This window comes from Takifugu flavidus, chromosome 12, assembly GCF_003711565.1.
Source record: "Takifugu flavidus isolate HTHZ2018 chromosome 12, ASM371156v2, whole genome shotgun sequence".
Lineage (NCBI taxonomy): Eukaryota > Metazoa > Chordata > Actinopteri > Tetraodontiformes > Tetraodontidae > Takifugu > Takifugu flavidus.
Window position 1 is genome coordinate 5,171,148 of NC_079531.1, and position 21,981 is coordinate 5,193,128.

The 21,981-nt window shown below is 46.1% G+C and overlaps 1 protein-coding gene across 1 annotated transcript; it reads left to right on the top strand.

The window, feature by feature from the left end:
* Positions 1–595: 595 nt before the first annotated feature.
* rpa1 (replication protein A1) lies at positions 596–15,507 on the top strand. Its single transcript, XM_057049316.1, has 17 exons — positions 596–824; positions 1,101–1,148; positions 1,386–1,464; positions 1,796–1,904; positions 1,989–2,077; positions 2,182–2,256; positions 3,289–3,403; positions 3,945–4,047; positions 4,173–4,241; positions 4,563–4,755; positions 5,942–6,078; positions 6,583–6,731; positions 10,154–10,283; positions 11,654–11,830; positions 12,340–12,447; positions 12,599–12,685; positions 14,893–15,507. The coding sequence occupies exons 1-17, from the start codon at positions 795–797 to the stop codon at positions 14,995–14,997; spliced, it is 1,803 nt and encodes a 600-aa protein (XP_056905296.1). The 5' UTR covers positions 596–794; the 3' UTR covers positions 14,998–15,507.
* Positions 15,508–21,981: the final 6,474 nt, after the last annotated feature.

The window sequence follows — 21,981 nt, forward strand, 5'->3', positions numbered from 1 at the left end:
GTCTGGAAGATGTTTGGAAGAATCAATGCTTTTGGTCTTTACTTCATTGTATATTATATACATTATGGGTAAACACATAAATTGGCACATGTTAATCAACAAACAGAATAAATAAGACCCAAAATTGGAATAAATTGTGTGTTTTTTTTGTCTTTGTAATATTAAGTGCTTAATTTCCTGATGGGTAAAAATATAAAGTCATTGTCAAAAATATATGTACTATGTACTTGGGCATAATTGATGCATTTATAAAGAACTTGGAAAACCTAGGCTAGGCTAGGCTATGTCAGTGCTCTATTACATTAATATTTTTCATAATCGTATATAAACAAAACAGAAAACTATCAAAGATTCTAACTCAAACGGGAAAATCATACCTTACCAAGCTTACGAAGAACACCAAATAATAATGATAAAAAACAAATAAAGGAAACGATGTTCGCAAAACAAGCACATCCACTTGAGAAGCTCAATTTTACTATGGCTTAGAACGCATCACATTAAGCACAAACGTCACTTTCCCTTTGGCGCTAATATTCAGGCGACTGCTCTCCGGTCAGTTACGAGAGCTCGGCAGCGCGTACACATCCACTATAAAGCCAGGCTGCAAACTGACGCCAGATCTGTGGGCGGAGACGGAAGTTGTCCAAGGACATTTTGGCGCGTTTGTCAAAACTTTGGGCGCCTTCATCCTATTTCCTTCTACAGTGTTTGAGGCAAGAGTCTGTTGCGGGTCGTCTAGCAAACATTTTGTAAAAGTTGTTGTTTAGGGTCTGAATTTCTGTCTCACAGCCATGACGATGCTCTCAGAGGGTGCCATCGAGGTAAGTCAAGTCTTGAGATTAATATTTAACGATTAAGCCAATTAAGTGCCTTTCAGTTCCAAAACTATATGTTTAGGTGTAGTAAATACATGCCTGTAATGCTTTCGTAGAAAACAACACAAGCTCATTAGTTTCTTATTTAACAATATTTTCTAAATCCATCCAATTCCCGTGAAACATTGTGGTGATACACAAGTCCCTATTTTATTTCTTGTCGAAACCTTTATTATATCCAGGTTGACAAAAGGCTAAGCTAACCACCTGCTATATTTACAGGCTCTATCAAATGGCAGTGATGCGAACGATTTCGTCCTTCAGCTGACTGTGAGTAATTTACGAAAAACAACTTCTGAACCACTAATTTTCATTTCTTATATCATTAAACGGCGCTAATCCCAGAATAATGCCACATTCGAGCTTTCATGTGGTCGAAAATAGACCGCAATCAATCAGTGCTAACAGAAAATTTCGAGTTTTAGCTAGGTGTGCGACCGTATTTATGCTAATCAGTAAATACCCGAGCCAAATAAACGTTTAATTTTGTATTGTGTGACCTTATAGAATATTCGTAAGATCGAGGGAGGTAATGGTCTACCTCGTTTTCGGGTCATGATGAGTGATGGACGACACACACTGTCCTGTAAGTACGTTTTTCTCCCGTTTGCAGCGCTGAAGTTAAAATTGCTCATCACATTTTCAATGAACAATCAACGGGTTTTGGATCACGTATAAATAAAGTTGTTTAATCATGGAAGTAATTGGCACAAAAGGCATAACGACAAAAGACACCTGCCGGGATTGGTAATAGTGTTTTGGGCCAAATATCAAACCTTTTTGCTTTTAATTTCAGATGTGACGTGTTTTTTCATCATGTGTTACAGATAATTTGACTTGTGGATACTGAAGAAATGAATAATCTGCTAGAGATCTTTGCTGTCTCTGACTTTCCTTCATTTTTCACCCATTTTCAGCCTTCATGCTCTCGACTCAGCTAAACTACTTGATAGAGGAAAACACCCTGTCCCTGTACTGCATCTGCGTACTGAAGAGGCATGTGACAAATATACTGAAGGATGGAAGGTATAGGGGCTTTTCTGAGTGAAATTTGGGTTATTATTTACATAATACCCACAGAAAATCATTCCCTGTGGCATTTTATGACAGGCGGGTGGTAATTATTTTGGAAATTGACGTCATCAAGCGTGCCGAAGAGGTAGCTGGAAGGATAGGTGATCCTACTCCATACACTGAGAGTAAGACCCTCACTTTTGGTTATTGATTCAAAAAGAGCACGTAGTTAAAAGAAATTGTCAAACTTGGCTGTTTGGAAGTTAACAGTGTCAAACCTTTCCTTTAGGTCAAACTAAACCACAGCAGACAACATCCAACCATGACTCCCGTCCTCCTTTGCAGCCCCAGAACAGAAATGAAAGTAAGTGATGGTGTTAATTTTAACTCTAATTCCTAATGATTTGAGTTGTACCAACAATACACATACATGACCAGCAGGTGGAGACATTGTTCTACCTTTCCCAGATGACCCATAGACTGGAGTGACACACACTTCAAATGGGAGTGTGTAAAGAGCCCTCCCCCCTCATATCTTAATTGAGATTCTGTATAACTCTCCAACATCCAGCATAATATCACATGGCAATTTAGTTGAAGTAAAATCTCCATATGCTGGCTATTTTTCTATTTGTGTGAACAAACACTGACAAGTGAAAGTATATTACCCTTCCATTGACGTTGGCCCACAGAAGTGCACGTATCACAGACCAGCCCGGCTGTCAGAAGGGTTTTCGACGTCTTTGCTCTGTGTGTCATAGCAGGGATTCATCACAGTAATCTGCCTTGCGGGAATTGAGGTTGTGGCAAACACCCTCCTCATCAGCACACTCATTGTTCGCTTCTCTCCATGCACTGCTCGATCTGGGGGCTTAATTACCCGAAGTGCAGTGGTTGGCAAAGTGGGAGGACTTAAGTGGACACTTTGAACTCTAATCCTCCACGTGAGATACACGCAAATCAAACATGTCACTCGGTCGGACCAGGGATCCTAAAGTCGGGGCAGCGGCGCTCTCCTGGGAAGAGCAGCTCTGGTTTTGCTGCAGCATTTTCGCACCCTGCCCTGATTCTGTGAGAAGTGAATCACCACCCTCGCCGAAACGTGGGATCACACGTCTTCCAACATCTCGCTTTAAAATTATTTTTTTTCCCCCCCCACCACCTCTTTGAGTGTCGTCCTCTCACGAGACTCACCAGCAGTAAACTTACTTGAGGTCATTCGATTCTCCTTTGAAACCTCTCATGAAGTGTGATAATTACAGTGATCAAGCAGCTCCCATCCGAAGATATTGGATTTTTGTAGTATGCCTCAGATGAATGATGCATGTCTGTATCCGCTCTCCTGTCTTGGCTGCTCTTCATGCCTCATTTCTGTCATTCCTTTTCCCTTGTGCAGTGAACAGAGGTTTCAGCAAAGACTTTGGGAAGAAGGGCCCAGCCGCGATGCCCAGCACTCCAGGGGGGGGATCCAAGGTTGTACCCATCGCCAGCCTCAATCCCTACCAGTCCAAGTGAGTTTGACTCCAGTTTATTCCCAAAAGAAGCCCTTTTTAGCTTCTGCTGTTCAGCAGGACGGGATCCTTTCTCAGAACAGGTGGGTTTCCTGAGTGCAGGTGTTGCTGCTAATGTTGCTAATGAGTGTGTTCTGTTGAAAAGAGCCTGAGCTGCTGACTCCTGTTGGCCCTAATATCCCTGATGGCACCTGTGCTCCCTTGATGAACAGCCCAAGGATTTGTCCTCAGTAGATTTATTCCCACTTGTTGGGCACTTAGACAGGTGTTTTACAAACACTGTTGAATATTGAAGGGTAAAAACGGGTTCCCAGAAGCCCAGCCATGCTGCTCACCCCTTATCTCTAACCGATATTTGGATCTTTCGGCTGTCTTCTGTTTCTTGTATTTCAAAACTGTGGACGTTGTGTTGTTGGCTGTAAGGGAAAATGTTCCACATCGGCCAAGAAGAAGCTGAATTGCCATCGTTGTTGAGCTGCAGCATAATAAAACACGTGGGGCCAGAGTCACAATTAAGCTCCGTTTCCTCCGTCTCACCTAGGTGGACAATCCGCGCCCGCGTCACCAACAAGAGCAGCATCCGCACATGGAGCAACTCCCGCGGTGACGGCAAGCTCTTCACCGTGGAGCTGGTGGACGAGAGCGTGAGTGGGCCCCCTCCACCCATCTTATCCATTTAACATCCATTATTTGGTGTCGCCGGTCGGCCCGTTAAGGCTCCAGCTCTCTTCAGCACGCGGTCCTAATCAAATCCCAATGTTTTTTCCAGGGAGAGATCCGCATGACTGCGTTCAACCAAGAGGTGGACAAGTTCTTCGGCCTTATTGAAGCTGGCAAGGTGAGACGTTCCTGCAGATGATGATTCAGTGGGCCTGTTTATCTGCCAAACTGGTCTTCCACTGTCCTGTCAGAGGAGGATTTGGCTGGAGCGCATTTCAGCAACAGCTGCCAGTACTTTGTGCGTTAAAACCACCGAGAGTATGAATGAGTTATCTGGCTACGCCGCGGCCGTACAATAAGCGGCTTATGATCATCTGCCAGCCTTTGCTGATCCCCTCACCGACTGTCTGAAGTCGTATCTCGTTTGCACCGTTCAGTCAGGTGAAATGCTCCCCAGATCTCCGATTAACACGCGCTTCATCCCTCCTGCACGGGCCAGGTTTACTACATCTCCAAGTGCTCCCTGAAGATCGCCAACAAGCAGTACACGTCAGTGAAGAACGACTACGAGATGACGCTAAACGGCGAGTCCAGCATTATCCCCTGCGAGGACAGCTGCGACGTCCCCATGGTGCAGTGCGACTTTGTCTCCATCGGCAACCTGGAGAACAAAGAGAAAGACTCCATTGTTGGTAAGGAGTCTGAGAGGGATCAGAGCTTAGAAATGTTTCATAATCACAAGGGGTTATGTTAAGCTGGTGGAAAACAGACGCCGTGACCATCGCTTCCATCTCGTCTTTGTACCTGCTCCAAGAATTTCCTTAATTAGTCATTTTCTCTATTCAGATCAGCTTCCTTTCATTTCGGCCCTAGGCCACGTTCTAAACAAAGTCCAAGTTCTCATTCATCACAACTGTACTCGAGACCTCGGGTTTTTATTGTTGCCATGGGTTTATTAACCAGACTCGGGCCGTGTAAACACTTTCAGGGCTAGGCTCCAGGCTCTTTCTGTCCCTTTTTGCTTTGTGGGATCAGAATGAGCCCTCAAGTAGGAGCTTTATTTCATTTTGAATAGTTGTCCAGGTTTTTGAAAAATGCAGATGCCTCCAAGGCAACATTGGGGCTTTATCAATTGTGAAGGGAAGATATACAGGAGGGAGCCCAAATACATCCCTGAAACTCTGAGAACACCTCCACAGGAGCTCTCCTAGGCAAGAGGTATAGTTTCCAGTGGATTTCCTGCATAATAGAATAGTTTTATTAATACTAATGCCAGTAACTGTGTAGAGGGCAGATGGACGGCAGCTGAGCTGATGAGAAAATAAGAACCCGCTGTTTCCTTTAATGGGGACTGGGTTTTTCTGTAGTCCACATTTTCCTCTTTCATGCTCAATGAGAAGTAATTCTCTGGTTTCTTTTTTGTGGCTTCAAGAAATTCCTTCTACTGACTAAAGCTTGGATTTATGCTTTTCATGAGGTGTTAAGTGAATATACTCTCACGGGCCCTTTTTTTACCATTCAATTGCATGTGAACATAAAATAGCTCATCGGCCAATCACGTGGCCGCAGCTCCGTGCACGTAAATGTGGTGAAGACAACCTGCTGACAAGAATGGGGCAAAAAGGAGATTTAGGTGACCTTGAAAGTGGCCTGGTTGTGAGTGCCAGATGGTCAGAAGTTGGCGTCGACATGTAACGTGGATCCATCCTGCCTCGTCTCAATGGTTCAGGCTGCTGCTGGTGGTGCAATGTCTTGGGCCCTTTAGTACCATTTGAGGGGGGGATCCAACCTTTTTCTAGCAAGTTAGACCTAATAAAGTATCCAAGTGTTTCATTTACTTGGCTGAGCTCATTTTTCTGTGTAACGCTTCTCTTACAGATGTGATCGGAGTGTGCAAGAGAACGGATGAAGCCACCCACTTCACCTCCAAGTCCAACCGAGAGATGTCCAAGAGGACCCTCCACCTGATGGACATGTCTGGGAAGCTGGTGACGGTCACGCTGTGGGGAGAGGAGGTGAGGACATCTGTCCCGCTGTACGGTATAAACATCTAGATCACATGTGTCAAACTCTGTCCTCGAGGGCCACGATCCTGCCGGGTTTTCTGTCCGACCAGGCTGAAAATGCATTCAGTGGGATAGAAAACCCGGCAGGATCGTGGCCCTCGAGGACTGAGTTTGACATGCCTGATGAACACGCTGACTAAATTTTGTGCCACGGCAGCCTAAATGACGTGCTGCGCAGCAGCAGAGGGACTGTGCAGAGTTTGCCACCATTCTTCGCCCCCCCCTTGACAGGGAACACGCTGTTCCCTGTTTATTTATGACAGACTTTTCCAGCGAGACCTGCTGGGTTACACAAGATGCATCATTAGGAAAAACAACAAAAAAACAGTAGACGTCCTGAAGAGAGTGGTTTCTCTTCCTCCAGATGAAGCTACTTTTACTTTTTTCCCATCAAAATAATAAAAAATATCCCAGGCGTTTAGTAACGATGTCATTATTTTCTGATCCTTGCAGGCAGAAAAGTTTGATGGTTCTGGAGAGCCGATCATAGCCATTAAGGGGGCGAAGCTGTCTGACTTTGGGGGCTGTTCCCTGTCTGCATCCTTCAGTAGCACCCTGATGGTCAACCCTGATATCCCAGAAGCCCACAAGCTCAGAGGATGGTGAGTGACCCCTGAGCTCCCTCTATCTTGTACAGAAAATGCTCACTCGTTCTACCAATCAACTTATTCCTTTTAGTTATTTGGAAGAAAATGGTCCCATTCATTATCTTGGTTCCTCGTTCTCCAACTTCTGGTCAGCAGCATGTGGACTCCAATAAATTCCTAATAAAACTGAAGTCCCATAAAGGTTTAGATATCGAGTTTCCAAAGCCGTGGGAGCGTATGCTTTGATTTTCATCATCAAGATTAGGCTTCCCACCCCTCAGCTGTAATGTGTGGGGGGCCTCAATGAAGCATTGCATATAAATGGAAATCACACTTAATGGAAATGCGTTTTTCCTCTTGTAATCGGCTTTCCAGAAGAAATGAAATCCACTCTAATTTGTGCGTGATTATACAGATGGTTGCATTTTCTTTGTGTGTGTGTGCATGTGCGTACGCGTGTGTGGGAGATTTGTTGACATTTTCACGTGTGGTTCTAACTACTGTACTTCCACAGCTCATGCTGCTGTTCTGTGCTAGGTTCTAGTGAAGGAATGTCCTGGTGCTGCTCCAATGGACATTTAAAGAAAACTCAATTTGGAAAAGTCATGTTTGTTTATTGAAGCTATGACAATATTAATACTGTGGATTAATTATGTCAGAGCAAAAGGACTTATCAGGAGATATTTACACGTACCGTCATGAAAACCTTTGTTAAAATTAGGCCCCGACGGCGTGCAAACGACTTGCTCGATGGTTCATCTTTTTTTCCTGTACTGGAGCTTCCCATGCACTGACACAGATGCTGATTGATAGATGATGCGGGGGGTCACGTGCACAGATATCCAACTGATGCTCCTTTCTATAGTGGCAAACTGATTGATTGCTGTTCCCTCTGTCCCACCGACAAAACTGAGCTCCGTCCCTCCCGCCTCTCGCATGAAGTGAGCCATCTCTATTTAAACCAAAATGAAATCGATCCCGTCCAGCGTATTTCATTTGCTTACCTCTGCTGTAGCAGGGAGGGAAGGTCAATAATAAACACGTTTATTTTGTGACCGCCACCTTCGATAAATCGAGCTGCCGGTATTCAGACGGAAGAGGACGCTCATTTCCATACTAGAAGTGCGAGAGGGGCATCTTCTAAATTGTAGTAAACAGGCACTCAACTGTCTCAGCTCCGGCTAACTTTGACGTTTTTAGTATATTTTTTGTGTATTATATTATAAAATTAGTTCCACTGGTTTTTATTTAGCTGATGTCCACCAATTTCTGCCTCTACATCCCCACTGTTGAATATTTTGACTCCCGCCTGCTCATTTAGCAGGCGGGAGTATTTTCCAGACACTTCTCACATGAACAGCCAGAGATAACGATCTTTAAGTCTCGGCGCCGGGTTATTTCTTATGGAAGCGCCGGCATGTGCGACTGCTCTTTAGACAATTGGCTCCCGCTGGTCTGCAGGTGGCCAATAATGAAGGGTAGGAAGTCACGGATCGGGAAAGGTCAAATCCAAGTCTCCACACTCGATGCAGGGGGCTCAACGTGAGTAACGGAGACACGATCGTTAGGCAACGTATCGGAAATGTGCTCGCTTCATGCTGCAGAGAGGACGACGGAGAGGAAAGCCAAGCTAGTCATTATATCTAATGGGAGTGAGTTTAGAGCTTCATCATTGGACAGTTTGGTGTTTAGCGTCGGTCCCACAATGATGCCATGTGCATTAGCCAAAAATGGGAGCCATCTGAGCTCAGATTGAGTCTTCAGATGCTTTTATTCAGAAAACGGCCAAAGAATTTTGTTTAGCCAAACCAAAAAGAGTCCCTCGGTGTACAGCCAAGTTGCAGCGTTGTTTTGGTCATGCAAGAGTGTCTTAATTTGATTGTGTATTGGTTTACACCTCTGGGACTCGCTCAAATGAATAGTCTTTCCTTTGTGAGCTGTTGACTCGCACCAGAGCATTGGCGGTGCCGCTCAGCCGTTTCCAGTCAGCTTTAGAGTAAAGAGCGCTGCTCTGTGCACTAATTATCCTGCTGTTTGATTAATCTGGGCATTTGGTGTGCTGTTGGCATACATGAAACAAGCACATCTGCAGGTCTTGTTTTTAGAGCCGCTGTAGCAACGGATCTGTTCTCTAATGAACCATGTCTCTTTAGCTGAATTCTTCTGTTTATCCGGATATCAGAGTTCAAAATGTGCTTTAAATTAAAGATGGGCTCATGAATATTGCCGAGTCAAGCTCGCTAGATGCTTCTAATTAAGTGCGAGTAGAGCAGCGTGAGATTATTATTTTTTCCTGACTTAAGATGAATCGGCATGATTTACTGCCACCTGCCAAGGGTTGTTCTGTAAATAGAGCAGTTCTGTAGACAACTGTGGAGGTAAAAGTACAAACAAATGAGCATCTTGAAAATAGTTGAACAGATAATAATGCTCTGTTTATTCCACAACCACTGCTGGAAGCTTTGTCTTCCTGCCAGGTTCTCCATAGATACCACAGGTGCAACACCTGCGTCAGTCTCGCATGACGCTTCACACCTCTGTGCCCCCCCCCCCCCCAAAAAAAAAACACCTGTCGTGTTATTTTTCCGGCAGATAGTTGGACTCGCTGAAGTCTTGCTGCTCTCAGCTCCACTCTCGCCATGTCTGATTTGTCTGTGTCTCGTTCATCCTATCTTGCGTGCGTCTACCTCCCATTTCAGTTCCCTGGGCCGCTTGTCTGTCATACATATGGCTGAAGTCCAGGTGGCTTCTTTTTAAGCATTTTACTTTTTTCTCGACGCCTTTCAGGCAGCTGGCCCAGTCTTTTTAACGGATATGTTTTTATTCTCTTTTAGCTACATTTGTCGCCATAAAAGCACTGATTTACTTGAGACAGTATAAATGTTCTAGAAAGAGGCCCGGTTACAGACTCTGAGAAGTTGATGCTTAATGGCAGATTTGCTTTCTGTTTATCTAACGGTTTAAATGACCTCACTTTCAAAAACGGGTAAATAAACTAACAGACCCTGTGCTTGATATTGACAGATGCTTCATTTCCCTGAGCGCCACGTTCAGATTTGTCCTCCTGTCGCTTTAGTGCAGGTACTGTGTTGCAGGATCTGCTGACATCGTGATGAATCGCTTACATTTGTGAGTCGAGGTGGGAAATTGGCAGCCGTGCCCCACGGTCGCCACGCTAAGCTGTTAATGGGGGCTATTTTCAATTAGTCATGCCTTCAGGAGAGAGGCAAGTGCTTGCTGTAGATTTCCGAGCTGACCTCCACGTTATCTGGCTCTGCCTGTCGGCGAGGAGGCTATTAAATTCAGCTGAACCCTCCAACCAGTGAAAAATTATTTCTCATTGTAAAAAAACATCTTCTGGTTAAAGTGTGATATTTTTATATCTGTTGCCAGAGTTGATTGATGAGCAGAACTGATAATGGCTTTCTTTCACACAGGTATGACAAAGAGGGTCATTCCATGGAGGGGCAGTCTTTGACGGAAATGAGAAGCGGTGGCGGAGGTGGAAACACCAACTGGAAGACGCTAACTGATGTCAAAACGGAGCATTTGGGCCACGGAGAGAAGGTACACACACACTTTGGCACAGGCGGTTCTTCCACATGCACACCGTAGGTTCGCTGTCATGTCGGAATGCTTCTTTGAGCACATCCAAGGCTGAGCTGAAAGGCTGGTATTGACTTCTGAAACAGCAGTTATGACAATACTCGTGGACAAAAAGCATCTTTCCACAAGGTGTCATTCACATTCCTGCGGCTGCTGCCTTTTAAGCCGCGTGAAACGCGAGCCGTGAATACCACTGCGGCTGCAAAGGCTTTCGTTATTTAGGCTGCCAAAAGGCTCCGAATTTAATTTGGATAAGCTAATTTATTTATTTACTCCTCTTGGAGCCACTTTAATAGTCCTCATTAGTCCCTGTAGTAGAGGTGGAAAAGGGTTAACCCACTGCTGCTCGTCACCATGGCGCTTGATGCAAGCCGTATCTGACGATGGAGCCGAGCTGAGGCCGTCCTCTGCCCCCCCCCCCCCTTCCCCCCAGAGAAGTCTGGTACACAAGGGCGCAGGGGTCAGGCCTCACAAGACACTTCCTTCCCAACCTGTGTCTGCGCTAATTAATTTCCCCTGTCAAAAAGTTTTTTTGCTATAATCTCGTGTTTCCACTTTGCACATTTGCGGCGCATCGTCTGCCCGCCAGTGGCTGATTGACACTTGACTTGCGAAGGCGTCCAAAGAGCAAGAGGTTAGTTTCGCTTCCTTTCACTGCCGTTTGCTAATGGGAGAAGAGCTCCCTTCATTAGTTGGACCGGTTTGAAAAAGCAGCAGAGATTGATGTCTGGGTCGTTTAAGGTCAGATTAATGTGGTGGGGAAACGAACCTTTGGTTTGAGTTGATGGATTATTCAGCTTGTTGTCTCGAACTCGGAGCTTTATTGCTAAACGCTAACGGAAACGTCGTTGATTTAGAAGTTAATTTGAGTTGGAGGACGAAGGGAAACACAAAGACTTGAGTTCTTGGAGTTTCTTCTCAAGGAAAGTTGATAGTTCAGCCTGTTCTTAAGCCGCATCTCAAGAAACAATTCCAGTCATGTCGAAGGGGGGAGAACCTCGCTCATATCACCCTACAGAACTACCAGAATATTTAGTGTCTTCACCAGACACCAAGATTTGTGCTCGGTTCCCAGAGTCGCTCGCTCTGGTGACTTCTGTGTCGACTTGGAATGATTCCTGAACGCACTCCCTGGACTGGTTGCAGCTCGCTTGTTTACAGGGATGTTTACACAGCCATTAGGATTCTGCCGGGGCTGCATCAGAATTCCTGATGTCTATCCTCTCTAAAAGATGTTAATGTTGTTTCTCTGCCGCTCCGGCTGGCGCCTGACGGTTGACGCGTGCGGCGTGCACAAAGATGAGCGCTTTTGGCTGCTATCTCCTCTGTAGGCCGACTACTACACCTGCATTGCAACGATCGTGTACCTGCGCAAGGAGAACTGCCTTTACCAGGCCTGCCCCAGCCAGGACTGCAACAAAAAAGTGGTGGACCAACAGAACGGAATGTTCCGCTGTGAGAAGTGCGACAAAGAGTTCCCCAACTTCAAGTACCGCCTCATCCTCTCTGTAAGTGGCTGGTTTCCATCTTCCTTATTCAGTACAGCAGAGTTATGTAAATATACCTGAAATTATTAAAGCATAAATGATTCCAGGGATAGAAATATTTTTGTCAAAATGGGAACGAATGCGGAACCCTCGGAATCCTTTATTCTGCCGCCGAAAGTTTAATTCCAAGAAGGCATCTGAATAATCAGCTTTTGTTTTGTGCCACTCGGTCAACATCCCATTATTCAAAAGCTGCAACATAAGCGGTGAATTTGTTAATTAGTATGTATCACAAGTGCGGCGTGGCTGCGTGACTTCCCAGACTTGTCAGCAGGATATAGGATAATTAGGGGAAGTAATGATTTCTCGCATGCAGCGAGAGACGCCCCCTCGTGCAACGCTGAGCCCAAACCACCGTCAAACATTTCAACAAGAGCTTATTGATCTAGACTTGGGCAAACGTGCACGCGTCTCCTTTTTCCTAATCTCCCCTCTGCTTCGTTTTTGTTTGTTTCCTCCTCATCCAACAGGCCAACATTGCAGATTACGGAGACAACCAGTGGGTGACTTGCTTCCAGGAGAGCGCCGAGGCAATCCTGGGCCAGAACGCAGCTTACCTGGGGCAGCTGAAGGAGTCGGTGAGGCTCGTTTTCCTGAAAATAATACTGGCCAGGAGCCCTGGCGGCCCAGTTTGCACAGTATAGAATATTTAGAGGAAAGAATGAGTCCTTTTTGTGCTATAATGAGTGTCATTGTGGAGAAAACTGAGCAAATGCTTTTAAATTTCAGAACGAAGCTGCCTTCGACGAAGTCTTCCAACAGGCCAACTTCAACTCGTTTATCTTCCGCAGCAGAGTGAAGTTGGAAACTTATAATGTAAGTGAAATCGGTCTGATAAAGCGACCGCGGGTCCAGCCTAACTGTATTATATTGGCCGCAACGCTTCAATAAAATGGAATAATACGCGCGCGTCAAAGCTGGAAGGCAGGTACGGTTTGAGAAGCCTCCTTTGTGTTGTGACTTTGAGTTCTCCCGTTCATTAACAGCCTTTCAGCGCTTTTTGTGTGACTGACAGGACGTCTTCAAAAAAAAAAAAATCCCCCGATTGTTGCGAATGTGCTTATTTTCAGCGTCTTTGTGAAGGATGCGCGCCGATTAGCCGCGGTCACTGTTTCCTGTAGGGCACATAAATAGAGGGTTGTTCTGTGGGTGGAACATAAAAGAATTGATTGGGCTGGGGCTCTGAGCAGGAAGTCTGGAGCCCAGCCAGCGGCGGCGTCCGCCGGCAGTCCACAGAAGAGGCCTCTGTCACAGTCAATACAGCGTCCCGACCGCCGATGGCTCGGTGACAAGCATTGGCCGCTGCTCCCAAACCTTTTTTCCCCCTCCATCACCAGAACCACCTGCAACCCCCCCCCCCTTTCCCAATGCTTCCCGATGCTACAAGTTGACCGTTGTTCCATGATTTTCATATGCTCAATGTGGCCTTCTTGATCATATCCACCCATGCATCCAGTTCCAGGGGACTGAGGTGAACTTCTGCTTTTCAGCAGAAATGGAGCGAAGAAATAAATGATTTGTCTGTCAGGAAAGTGGCAGAGGTCAACTTGAGCCTGGCTCATGTTGGAACTTTCTCCTTATCAAATTGATGCTAAACCACCTTTTTAAAAATGAGTTTTCTTTTGTTTTGGTTTTTGAATCAGATGAGACCAAGTTTGACACTTTCGTGGGCATTGGCCAATTGAATGCCAGTCAAGAGTTTCAGCACACAGCAGAGTTTGACAACAATCGGCCCTCCAGTCATGATTCAGTCACGATCCATCAAGTTTAGAGCGCGACCCCAAAGGTTCGCACAGAAATTTCACACTACTTGTATTAAGAAAAAAACATCTCCTCCAGTAAATGGCCTCTGCCCAAACACTTCACAACATTAGCATCAACCGCTACGATACAAGCCAAACTGGAGGTGTCCAAGTATTGTTGTTGCTCTGACAACCAGCGTCTAATGAGCACCCAGCGCTCCGAGCATGAACGCCATAAACCGTGTTTCCATTATGTGTATTAAGTCACATCAAAGGCTGATTAACATTTAATTTATTGAAACTCCCACCTGGTTGATTCCTCTCAAAATGTCTATTGCATTTAGGTTTTTATTAAGAATTCATTTAAACCAAAACATGTTGAACATTCATGGACTTCACCTCTGTATCCACACACCCACATGACTACACACACATCCCTCCACTTCACTAGAGCTGCCACGAGCAGTGTGTTTTTCTGAAGGTGCCAAAAACAAAGCAGAAAGTCACATTCTGGCTCCATTTCGACCGCAGCAGTGTGGAGGAGGCTTGTTACTATTGATCTGTTATCTTGTTTACAAATCCTCAATTTTCCAAGATGCTTATCACATGATTCCAGGCTGAATTGTCCTGCACCGCCTGGAATTATTAAACTGGCATCCAGACTGTTAAACAAGGCTGGAAGCGGCTCCAACAGCAAAAGTAGGATTTAACACGAAGGAAGGTCACTCATGTTCACCTGCGTAGACAGTTTGAGTCTGTTTGATGGATTTTTTTTCTTGCGCTGTAATTTCACGGAGCTGGCAGGTCGTCATTACGCCTTCATTCCAAAATGTCTTCAAAAACACCACAATGTCCTTCTGAACCGAATGATGGAGGCAGTTTCTTTCCTCCCAGTTGATCTTCAGAGTGGAACTAGAGTTAAATGTTGAGAATAATAATCCTGTAGAAATGACCACTTCCCCTGTCTTGACAGCCAGGGAAGTGGTCATTACCTAAAACAACCCCCACAACTGGCACGTGGGGAGGTAGAGGTAGGCAAGCCGGTCCCAAGGCACAGTCACGCCGGGTTTTCTCTCCAACCATGACTCCTTTCATCAAGGAGTCTGGGATCTATCTGGTAAAACCTGGGCCAACTGGCACTCTTTGGACCTGAAGGAAGACGCCTGGCCATTCGAGGGGGACGCGTTTGCCGAGATCAGCAGAGGAATTCCTGTTTTGGCGGATGTTTGTTTGAGGCTAACCTCGTACTAACGCATCCTGTTCTTTTGGCTTGTTGTGCAGGATGAGTCACGGATCAAAGCCACGGTGATGGAGGTGAAGCCAGTCGATCATAAAGACTACAGCAAGAGGTTGATCATGAACATAAGGAAACTGGTGGTCCAGTAAACCTGACGTCCTGCTGTTCTTTTTTTTTTTCCTGACTGTACAGAGTTGATTCTCAATCAGCTGTTTTCTTTTCTCATTTCCTTTTGAGTGTCTATTTTTTTTTCCTCCCCTAAGAGTCTGAGACAACATTGGGTGAATGTGATGTTTTCCTTTAACCTTTCTTTATTTCGGAGAGCAGCGTGGGTCAGTAGCACGTACAAGCACACATCACCGTCATCAGTTTTTCCCGTATGTAGTCTGTGCTGTGAGGGGGTGGCAGGCACCAACACAATGCCGAGCGCGCTTTCTCTCTGTGACGTGCACTCGGAATGGCTACAATGGACCTGCACATTCCTGATAAGAGTTTACTCTCCCACTCCACCTGCTTCCTCACGTACTCGCACGGATACGCGTTCAAAATACGCCAAATAAGAAGGGTGCATCTATTTAAGGTGTATAATGCCTGTTATTGTTGTGTGTTCTCCAGTTGTTGAATATTACCTACAAAATAAAGATACTAGCAGTAAAAGAGTTTCAGAGTGTGTGTGTGTGTGTCCAGGTTCTTGCCTTTATGCATATTGGGGACTTGCCCTGCCCCCTCCCTCAATACATCTATTTAGATCCCTTAACTTGCCCTCAGAAATGGATGTTGTCTTCTATAACCATCAGTTTCTATAAGATTAAGATGGCGAATATTCAGCCCAGGGTTGAGGCCTTTTTCTTTTTTCTTATGATTCTACACAAGGTCACATGGCTGCAGTCCAGCCAAGCCCAAAAACGCCAACGTGACGTCAAACTGGAGGGAAATTCCCGACCTGGAACAATTTACTTCCCTACGTGAAATGTGACGTTTCTGCCTCATGCTTCAGGTCACCAATAACTGCAGAAGAGCTCAGTGGATCCTGGTGGGTAATTTAGCTGTCAGCGGACAGATCTGATCCAGTATTGCACGCCGTGCTGGTGGGGAAATAAAATGGTTGTTTCTGCCAGGATAAATGCAGCCGTCCCCCCCAGGAGGCAGAGCTGGAGTTATTTTCTGCCCTCATTTACATCCCCATTAAGCTTTTATTTGAAGTAGGAAACTATTTCTCAGGCCTCCTCTTGACGGTTTAATTCTCACCGCGTTGCAATGCTGATTAGCCCGATTCAGCTAACGGAATTAATTTCCTTTTGTGATTCAGGTGTATTAGCATTTGATGTGTTTGTTAGTGATGTTCCCAATGTTGACTGTGTGTGGGGTGGGGGGGGACTTGTTTATTCCCTGTCCCAACAGCACGTTGAATATTCAGACTAACAATTGCACTTCGCTGCAATCAAAATTCCGGCCTAAACATAACTGGTCACTCGGAACGGACGAGATAGAATTAGGTCTAATTCTTGCGCCTTTATGCAAAGGCTGCTGTACTGTAAACAGATGCTGAGCTGAAGGTCATTCTTGATTGTTTTGGCATTTCTCCTTCACATTAAAACATTTCCATTCAAAATGCAGTTGCCCCCAACGCTGAGCAGCCGTGGCGCGCCGCAATTTAAGCAGCGCTTGGCTGCCTTCAAATATGTGTTAATCTTAAATTTTGGCAGCCGCCTCCATCTTTTCAGTGTTTGATACTTCTCATATTTCTTTGCTGACTGGCGCGTCTTGAAGGTTTTAAGCTTTCTGTGTCGTTTGAAAGCGTCACCTGGAGGACAGCTGGGACCCAGAGCCAGCCAGGGTGTGATCAGAATAATATGGATAACGCTCAAGCTACGATGGTTTGGTATTAGCAAACAGTGCTAACAGGAACAGTAGCATAAATTAATCTATTCCTGAGTTTAGGACCCATTAGTCACCTCAGTTTTTTTTTCTCCCAAATAAGAATAATTTTAGTGTCATAAAGGCTTGAAGTCTTTAAAACGGACCTGGCGTTTAACGAAGTGCTTTGTACAGTAAGAACAACTGAGTGTCAGCATATCAATGCAAATGAATTCCAGGCTGCTGAATAAAATTTCCCGAGGGAAACATGCAACGCTCAATGACTTGCGCTAGTATGTGAGGGGGAAGCATTATTTGCACGGACAAACTGGAATCTATCCCATAAATATGACCCGAACCGAATAAGCGCTGTCCCTTTAATGTATTTATTTGGATCAAGCCTGGGGTTCAGGAAATGCTGCTAAAGGAAAATGAGTCTGACCTCTCGAGGGCAAAATATCCGATGGGGAGCGCGTTGAGTTTAATCAGTATATTAATTCTTCCTGTGTAATTATGTAATCGGTGCAATGCAACATGATTTCGGGAGCCCGTATTCTGTATACGGGGATAAACAACTGATAGAGTCCTAACTCGGCTCTCTCAGGGTGGTGTTGGTCTCTGCTGCAGCCTCGCCCGGACTGCTGGTTCTCTCCGTCATTGATGTTGTCCGTGTTCTTCGCACCTCCAGAGACAAAACCTGGAAAAGAACAAGCTGACACCATATAGACAAATGGGCAGTGGGAGCCCTCTTCAGTGTTGCTGTATTTAAGATTTATGGTTACTTCTATTCCCACGCTGAGAGTCTGTTTGCTTACCATGAATGAGAAAGGCCAGCGGAACGGTTGACCAAACACCCCCGACGTGGATTATGGAGTATCTTTTCTTTTCCTGACTGACCTCACCCAGAGCTGTTGCTGCTGTTCGGGAATTGTGACCGGCAGTGCGGCTATGTTGCAAGATTTATGATCCTTCCTTGTTCCCTGGGTCAAACATGTATATAAGCACAATTCATGTCCCCGAGACAAATACGTCCAGGAGAATCTGTTGTGCAAAGAAAAGTGCGGCGATGGCTGCCAGCTATAAGTCTGAATAATTGCAGCCATCGGATAAAGTAGTAATTACTGTTAAAAGCCAGAGCGGATACAAATGTGGCTCGTTTTCGTATCCTGGTTCCACTTTAATTGGTTTCCTGGCATAGATAACGTTCAGTTTTCCAGTAGATTGTGAGGATTTGTGTACCCTGTGGAAAAACACTTTAATTTCTTTGTGTGTCTGTTTTTATATAGAAGTATTTTCAGGTGCAGCGCCCAAAAGGGGACGCTTGGTATAATTATATAAATGTGACTAAAAGTCACTCCAGGCTCTGGCTGCTCTCTATCTTCTGCGGGCAGCTAGCTTGGCCCTCAGACCCGAGTTGGCTTGGCTGTGTCAGGTGGAGGTTCTGCCGTCTCTCTAGGAGTCCAGACTCGACACCGAGGGAGGTTATAGTTTGATGATCTCCAAGACGAGAATGTTATAGAGAATGTATAGGAGCCACGCGGACCTGAGGGGTGACCGATGTCTGACAGACGGTCGCCTGTGGTGCTTTGGAAAGACTTCGACTCGGCACGAAGAGGAGGATTGTTTTTATTTATTTACTCTCCTTTTGAAATGCAACACTCCGCCGTCCTCATCCCGACGGAGGGTGTGAACGGGGGTCGATCCGGGTCACTGTGAAATCCGACTTTGGCTCTTTGCTGCAGGTGAAAGACGACACCACGTTTACGCAGGATTCAAAGTTTCTTAGAATAGTTAGCGGATGTGGACAGCCAGTCCAATAAGCCGCGCCCCCTGCTGGGTTCTGTTCTGCGGGGTTGGAACTGATTCCTCGTGTATTTCCAGACGCAGCGGCGTGGGATCGTGCCGCAACGCAGATTCTTCCCGGGTCTGGAAGCCTGACCGTGGGGATGTTTTTGAAGGTGCTGGCGTGCTCCTGTCTCAGATACTCATTACACCCAAGGAGGAAAAAAAGCAACATCAAAGGTTCAGAGCGTCACTGGAATTACCATTCCTGATGTGGTTCCCAATATCAAAATAACTTTGAAGTTCCACAGTGCTCTCTTGTAAGCCCCACAAAGGCGCCGGCAGCCCCGGGCTTTGAGGTCCGCCGGTCTTGGTTCTGTATGTACAGGTACGGGTGACCTTGGGCCGGCTTCCCTTTAATTGGCTGACCCGACGCTTCGAATAAGGCCCGCTCGCCGGGGAAGGCGGCGGTGTGGCGTCATTTCTGAGTTCACTCAAGTGTCAAAGATAACAAGTAATTAGACAGTGGGAAGAGACCCGGCGCCGGACTGTCGGACCCCATCACTATCCAGAGAACATCTAATACCCCCCACCTGCTCCCTCCGTGGCCTCACTCTGATGGTCACATTTTTCCACGTCGCTCTTGTTTTTGGCGGACATTTTTCCCACCACATTCCCCGGAGCGTTTGTTGCGTATGCCTTGGAAAGCCTTTGTTTTGTTTTTTCCTCGCTCCGATCCACCTTTTGCGTTTCAGGCAGCGCTCCCTACAGACGCCAGCGCGCAACCCCGCGCCACGTTTGTTTGCATTCCCGCCTGCGTGCCTCCGGGGCACCACAGCCACAGAAAGCCACTCGCGCACATTCCAGGCATTCCGTCCTTTCTTTTCCGTTGACAATCCAGCAGGTTTCTAAATTTATAGCATTCCTTTGTGCTCGATTCTCTCCTTTCCCCCCTTTTTATACGTGCAGCGCCGAGTGCCTGCACATTATCTCCTGATAGCTTTGGGACTCCAGACTCGTGCGTTCCCCTTTCTTTCAAGGTCGTGCCTAAAATGTCTAAATTTGCCTGCACCCTTGTTTAAGATGTAGCTTACCCAATCCTGGCTGGGTGGGTGAGCATCACTTTCAGCCTCCGGCCCTGCGGCGATGCATCATGGCCCCTTCCTGGCAAAGTTGTGGGTGACACACTAATTTTGTTTTGCGTCTGTACAGTGGCGAATTTACACAAATCCTCCCGAGCCCCTTCCGCTACTGAAGCGAAAAGCAACTGGCTTATTTACTTACTGTCGCTGGAGCTGACTCCTATTTCTGGAACGCAATGAAGAGGGGAAAAAAAACAAACCCCAAAACAAGTCATGGAGAGCCGCTGCGTCGTCTCGGGAGCTGACAGGGCGCCTGCACAGGCAGCTCAGCTGGAGATGATGTGTTGGAGAGGAGGCTCCATCCAGTCCCGCCCCAGCAGAAGGAAAACAGAATAAGGCTGAACTGAAATGGGAAATAAATACTCCAGCTGCTTCCTGTGTGGCTCTGCTGTAAAACGCGTTCTGATAGTGAAGATTACAGCCAAATTAACCATCAAGTCACTCAAAGGTTGAAAACTCAAAAGTCAAGAAGGTCTCCAAAGCAGGACTGGAGGTCTTGGCAGACGCTGGTGGTTTCTATTTCCGGCCATTTCAGCCAAAGTCGTCCGTCCTGTATCTGCTTCCCATGATCTGATGATCTAATAAATGCTCATGATGTCACGAGAGTGATCGAGAAAGTGATGCCGGCAGTGGAAATTATAGTAAAGTGAAGAATTGCTATTATAAACATAAAGCTCTGCAAAATCAAAGGGTCCGATGCAGAAACTGGAAGTGTTTGTGTGTGCGTGAGGTTCCAGTGTACCCCTGCACCGGCCACAGAAGGGGGGGGGGGTCACATTTGAGCCTCAGAAACGTGCTGGAGGAAGCCAGAGAGAAGCGGAGAGGTCAGGACCACAATGCTTTCTCTCCACAGACGTCCCTTCTCGACCCCGAGTTATCCCGATTAAGAAATGAGCCGATGCGGGAGCAGGGATCCATCAACCGGGATTGCGGGAGATTGTTTATTCTGTTATGAATAAACAACCTGATCTGAGCGCTTGTGTGGGGAAGTAATCAGACGCGCACAATGTCATGTCAGCATCCACAAGATGGAGCGTGAGGAGACACCAGATCAACAAAGAAAGACTTTAACAGTCCGTCCGTCCGTCCGTCCGCCCTCTGTTACTCCTCCTCCGCCTCTTCAGGGTCACTGGGGTTGCTGGAGAGTTGTTGGAGTCTTTCTTAAAGCAGTTGCTGGGTGAGATGGAGGCCATTTGTGTCTAAAGTCCACCACAGGACACGCACACACACACACCCACGCACCATTCACTCACACTGGGGCCTAAAGTGCATGTTTTGGACTGTGGGAGGAATCTGGAGTATCTATATTACATCAGATCTCTGTTGGTGCCCCTCTGAGGTTGTTTCTGGATCAGCCGTGGCCTGCAGGCAGCGTATACATATTGGATATTGTAGATGAAGAAAAGAATATTAATTGATGTTGTTTGGCTATACTGCGTCTCCCTCGAGGATGATTCACGGATGCAATGGCGGCGTTTCAGCAAAAGCAGGTCGCAGCGAGGTCTGCGAGCAAAAGGGGAAAAGCAGTGTCGTTGGGAAAATTGTTTAAATTCTACTGTCGGTTGGTTTAAACAGAACTGTTTTATTCATGTCGTCATCTCGTAATCTGATGATAAAAAGGAGATCCTGCACATGCAGACAAGACAAGTCTGTCTTTACTGCCAAAACAGGAAGTATTGGTGCCCTTTATTCCAGGGGTGAATTTCCACGACATTGCACCATTCCAGGACCCTGACGGCCGGATGACAAATCATCCTTTCTGTTGTTAACAGTGGGTAGTGAGCACTCGCCCTTCAGGACCAGGACAAATGGCTGTCCTATGACTTTATAATACCTGACGTCTCATCCACCTGTCTGATGTGGAATGGCGGCCTTTCTGAGCCACCATCAGTCTTGAAGAAAATACAGCTGGAGGCATCTGGGTCGGACAATTTCTGGGACTTATTTGCAGGTTCAGTCAAGCAGTGCTGCTCACATCAGTGAGCGCTAAACTGCTTTAGCAGTCTGACGAATCAATAATGATGCTAACAGTCAAAAGTTGCTATATACATCTTTTACTGTGCCTTTTCAAAGCACAGACACACACACACACACACACACACACACACACACACACACACACATATATACATATATGTTATTAATGTTTCAGTTTTATATGCGTCTTTTAACCTGGATTAATTCATACATCACATTGGCCATTAGCTACTTAGCTAATTTGTCCCTGAAACAACCGCAGTGGTGAATGTGATAAATGAGCTTTATACAAATAAGAGAACAATTATCCTCAGCTGTTCGCGCCGCCTGCCCATCTGAGACAGCACAAAAGCAACGAAACCTGCCCAGCAGTCG

What these genes read in the sequence shown, in the direction of transcription:
- rpa1 (XM_057049316.1), top strand. Translation starts at nt 795, where the DNA reads ATGACGATGCTCTCAGAGGGTGCCATCGAG. An exon ending in TGGAGCTGGTGGACGAGAGC is followed by an intron (nt 4,048 to 4,172) that starts GTGAGTGGGCCC and finishes TGTTTTTTCCAG; the next exon opens with GGAGAGATCCGCATGACTGC. An exon ending in GCCCACAAGCTCAGAGGATG is followed by an intron (nt 6,732 to 10,153) that starts GTGAGTGACCCC and finishes TCTTTCACACAG; the next exon opens with GTATGACAAAGAGGGTCATT.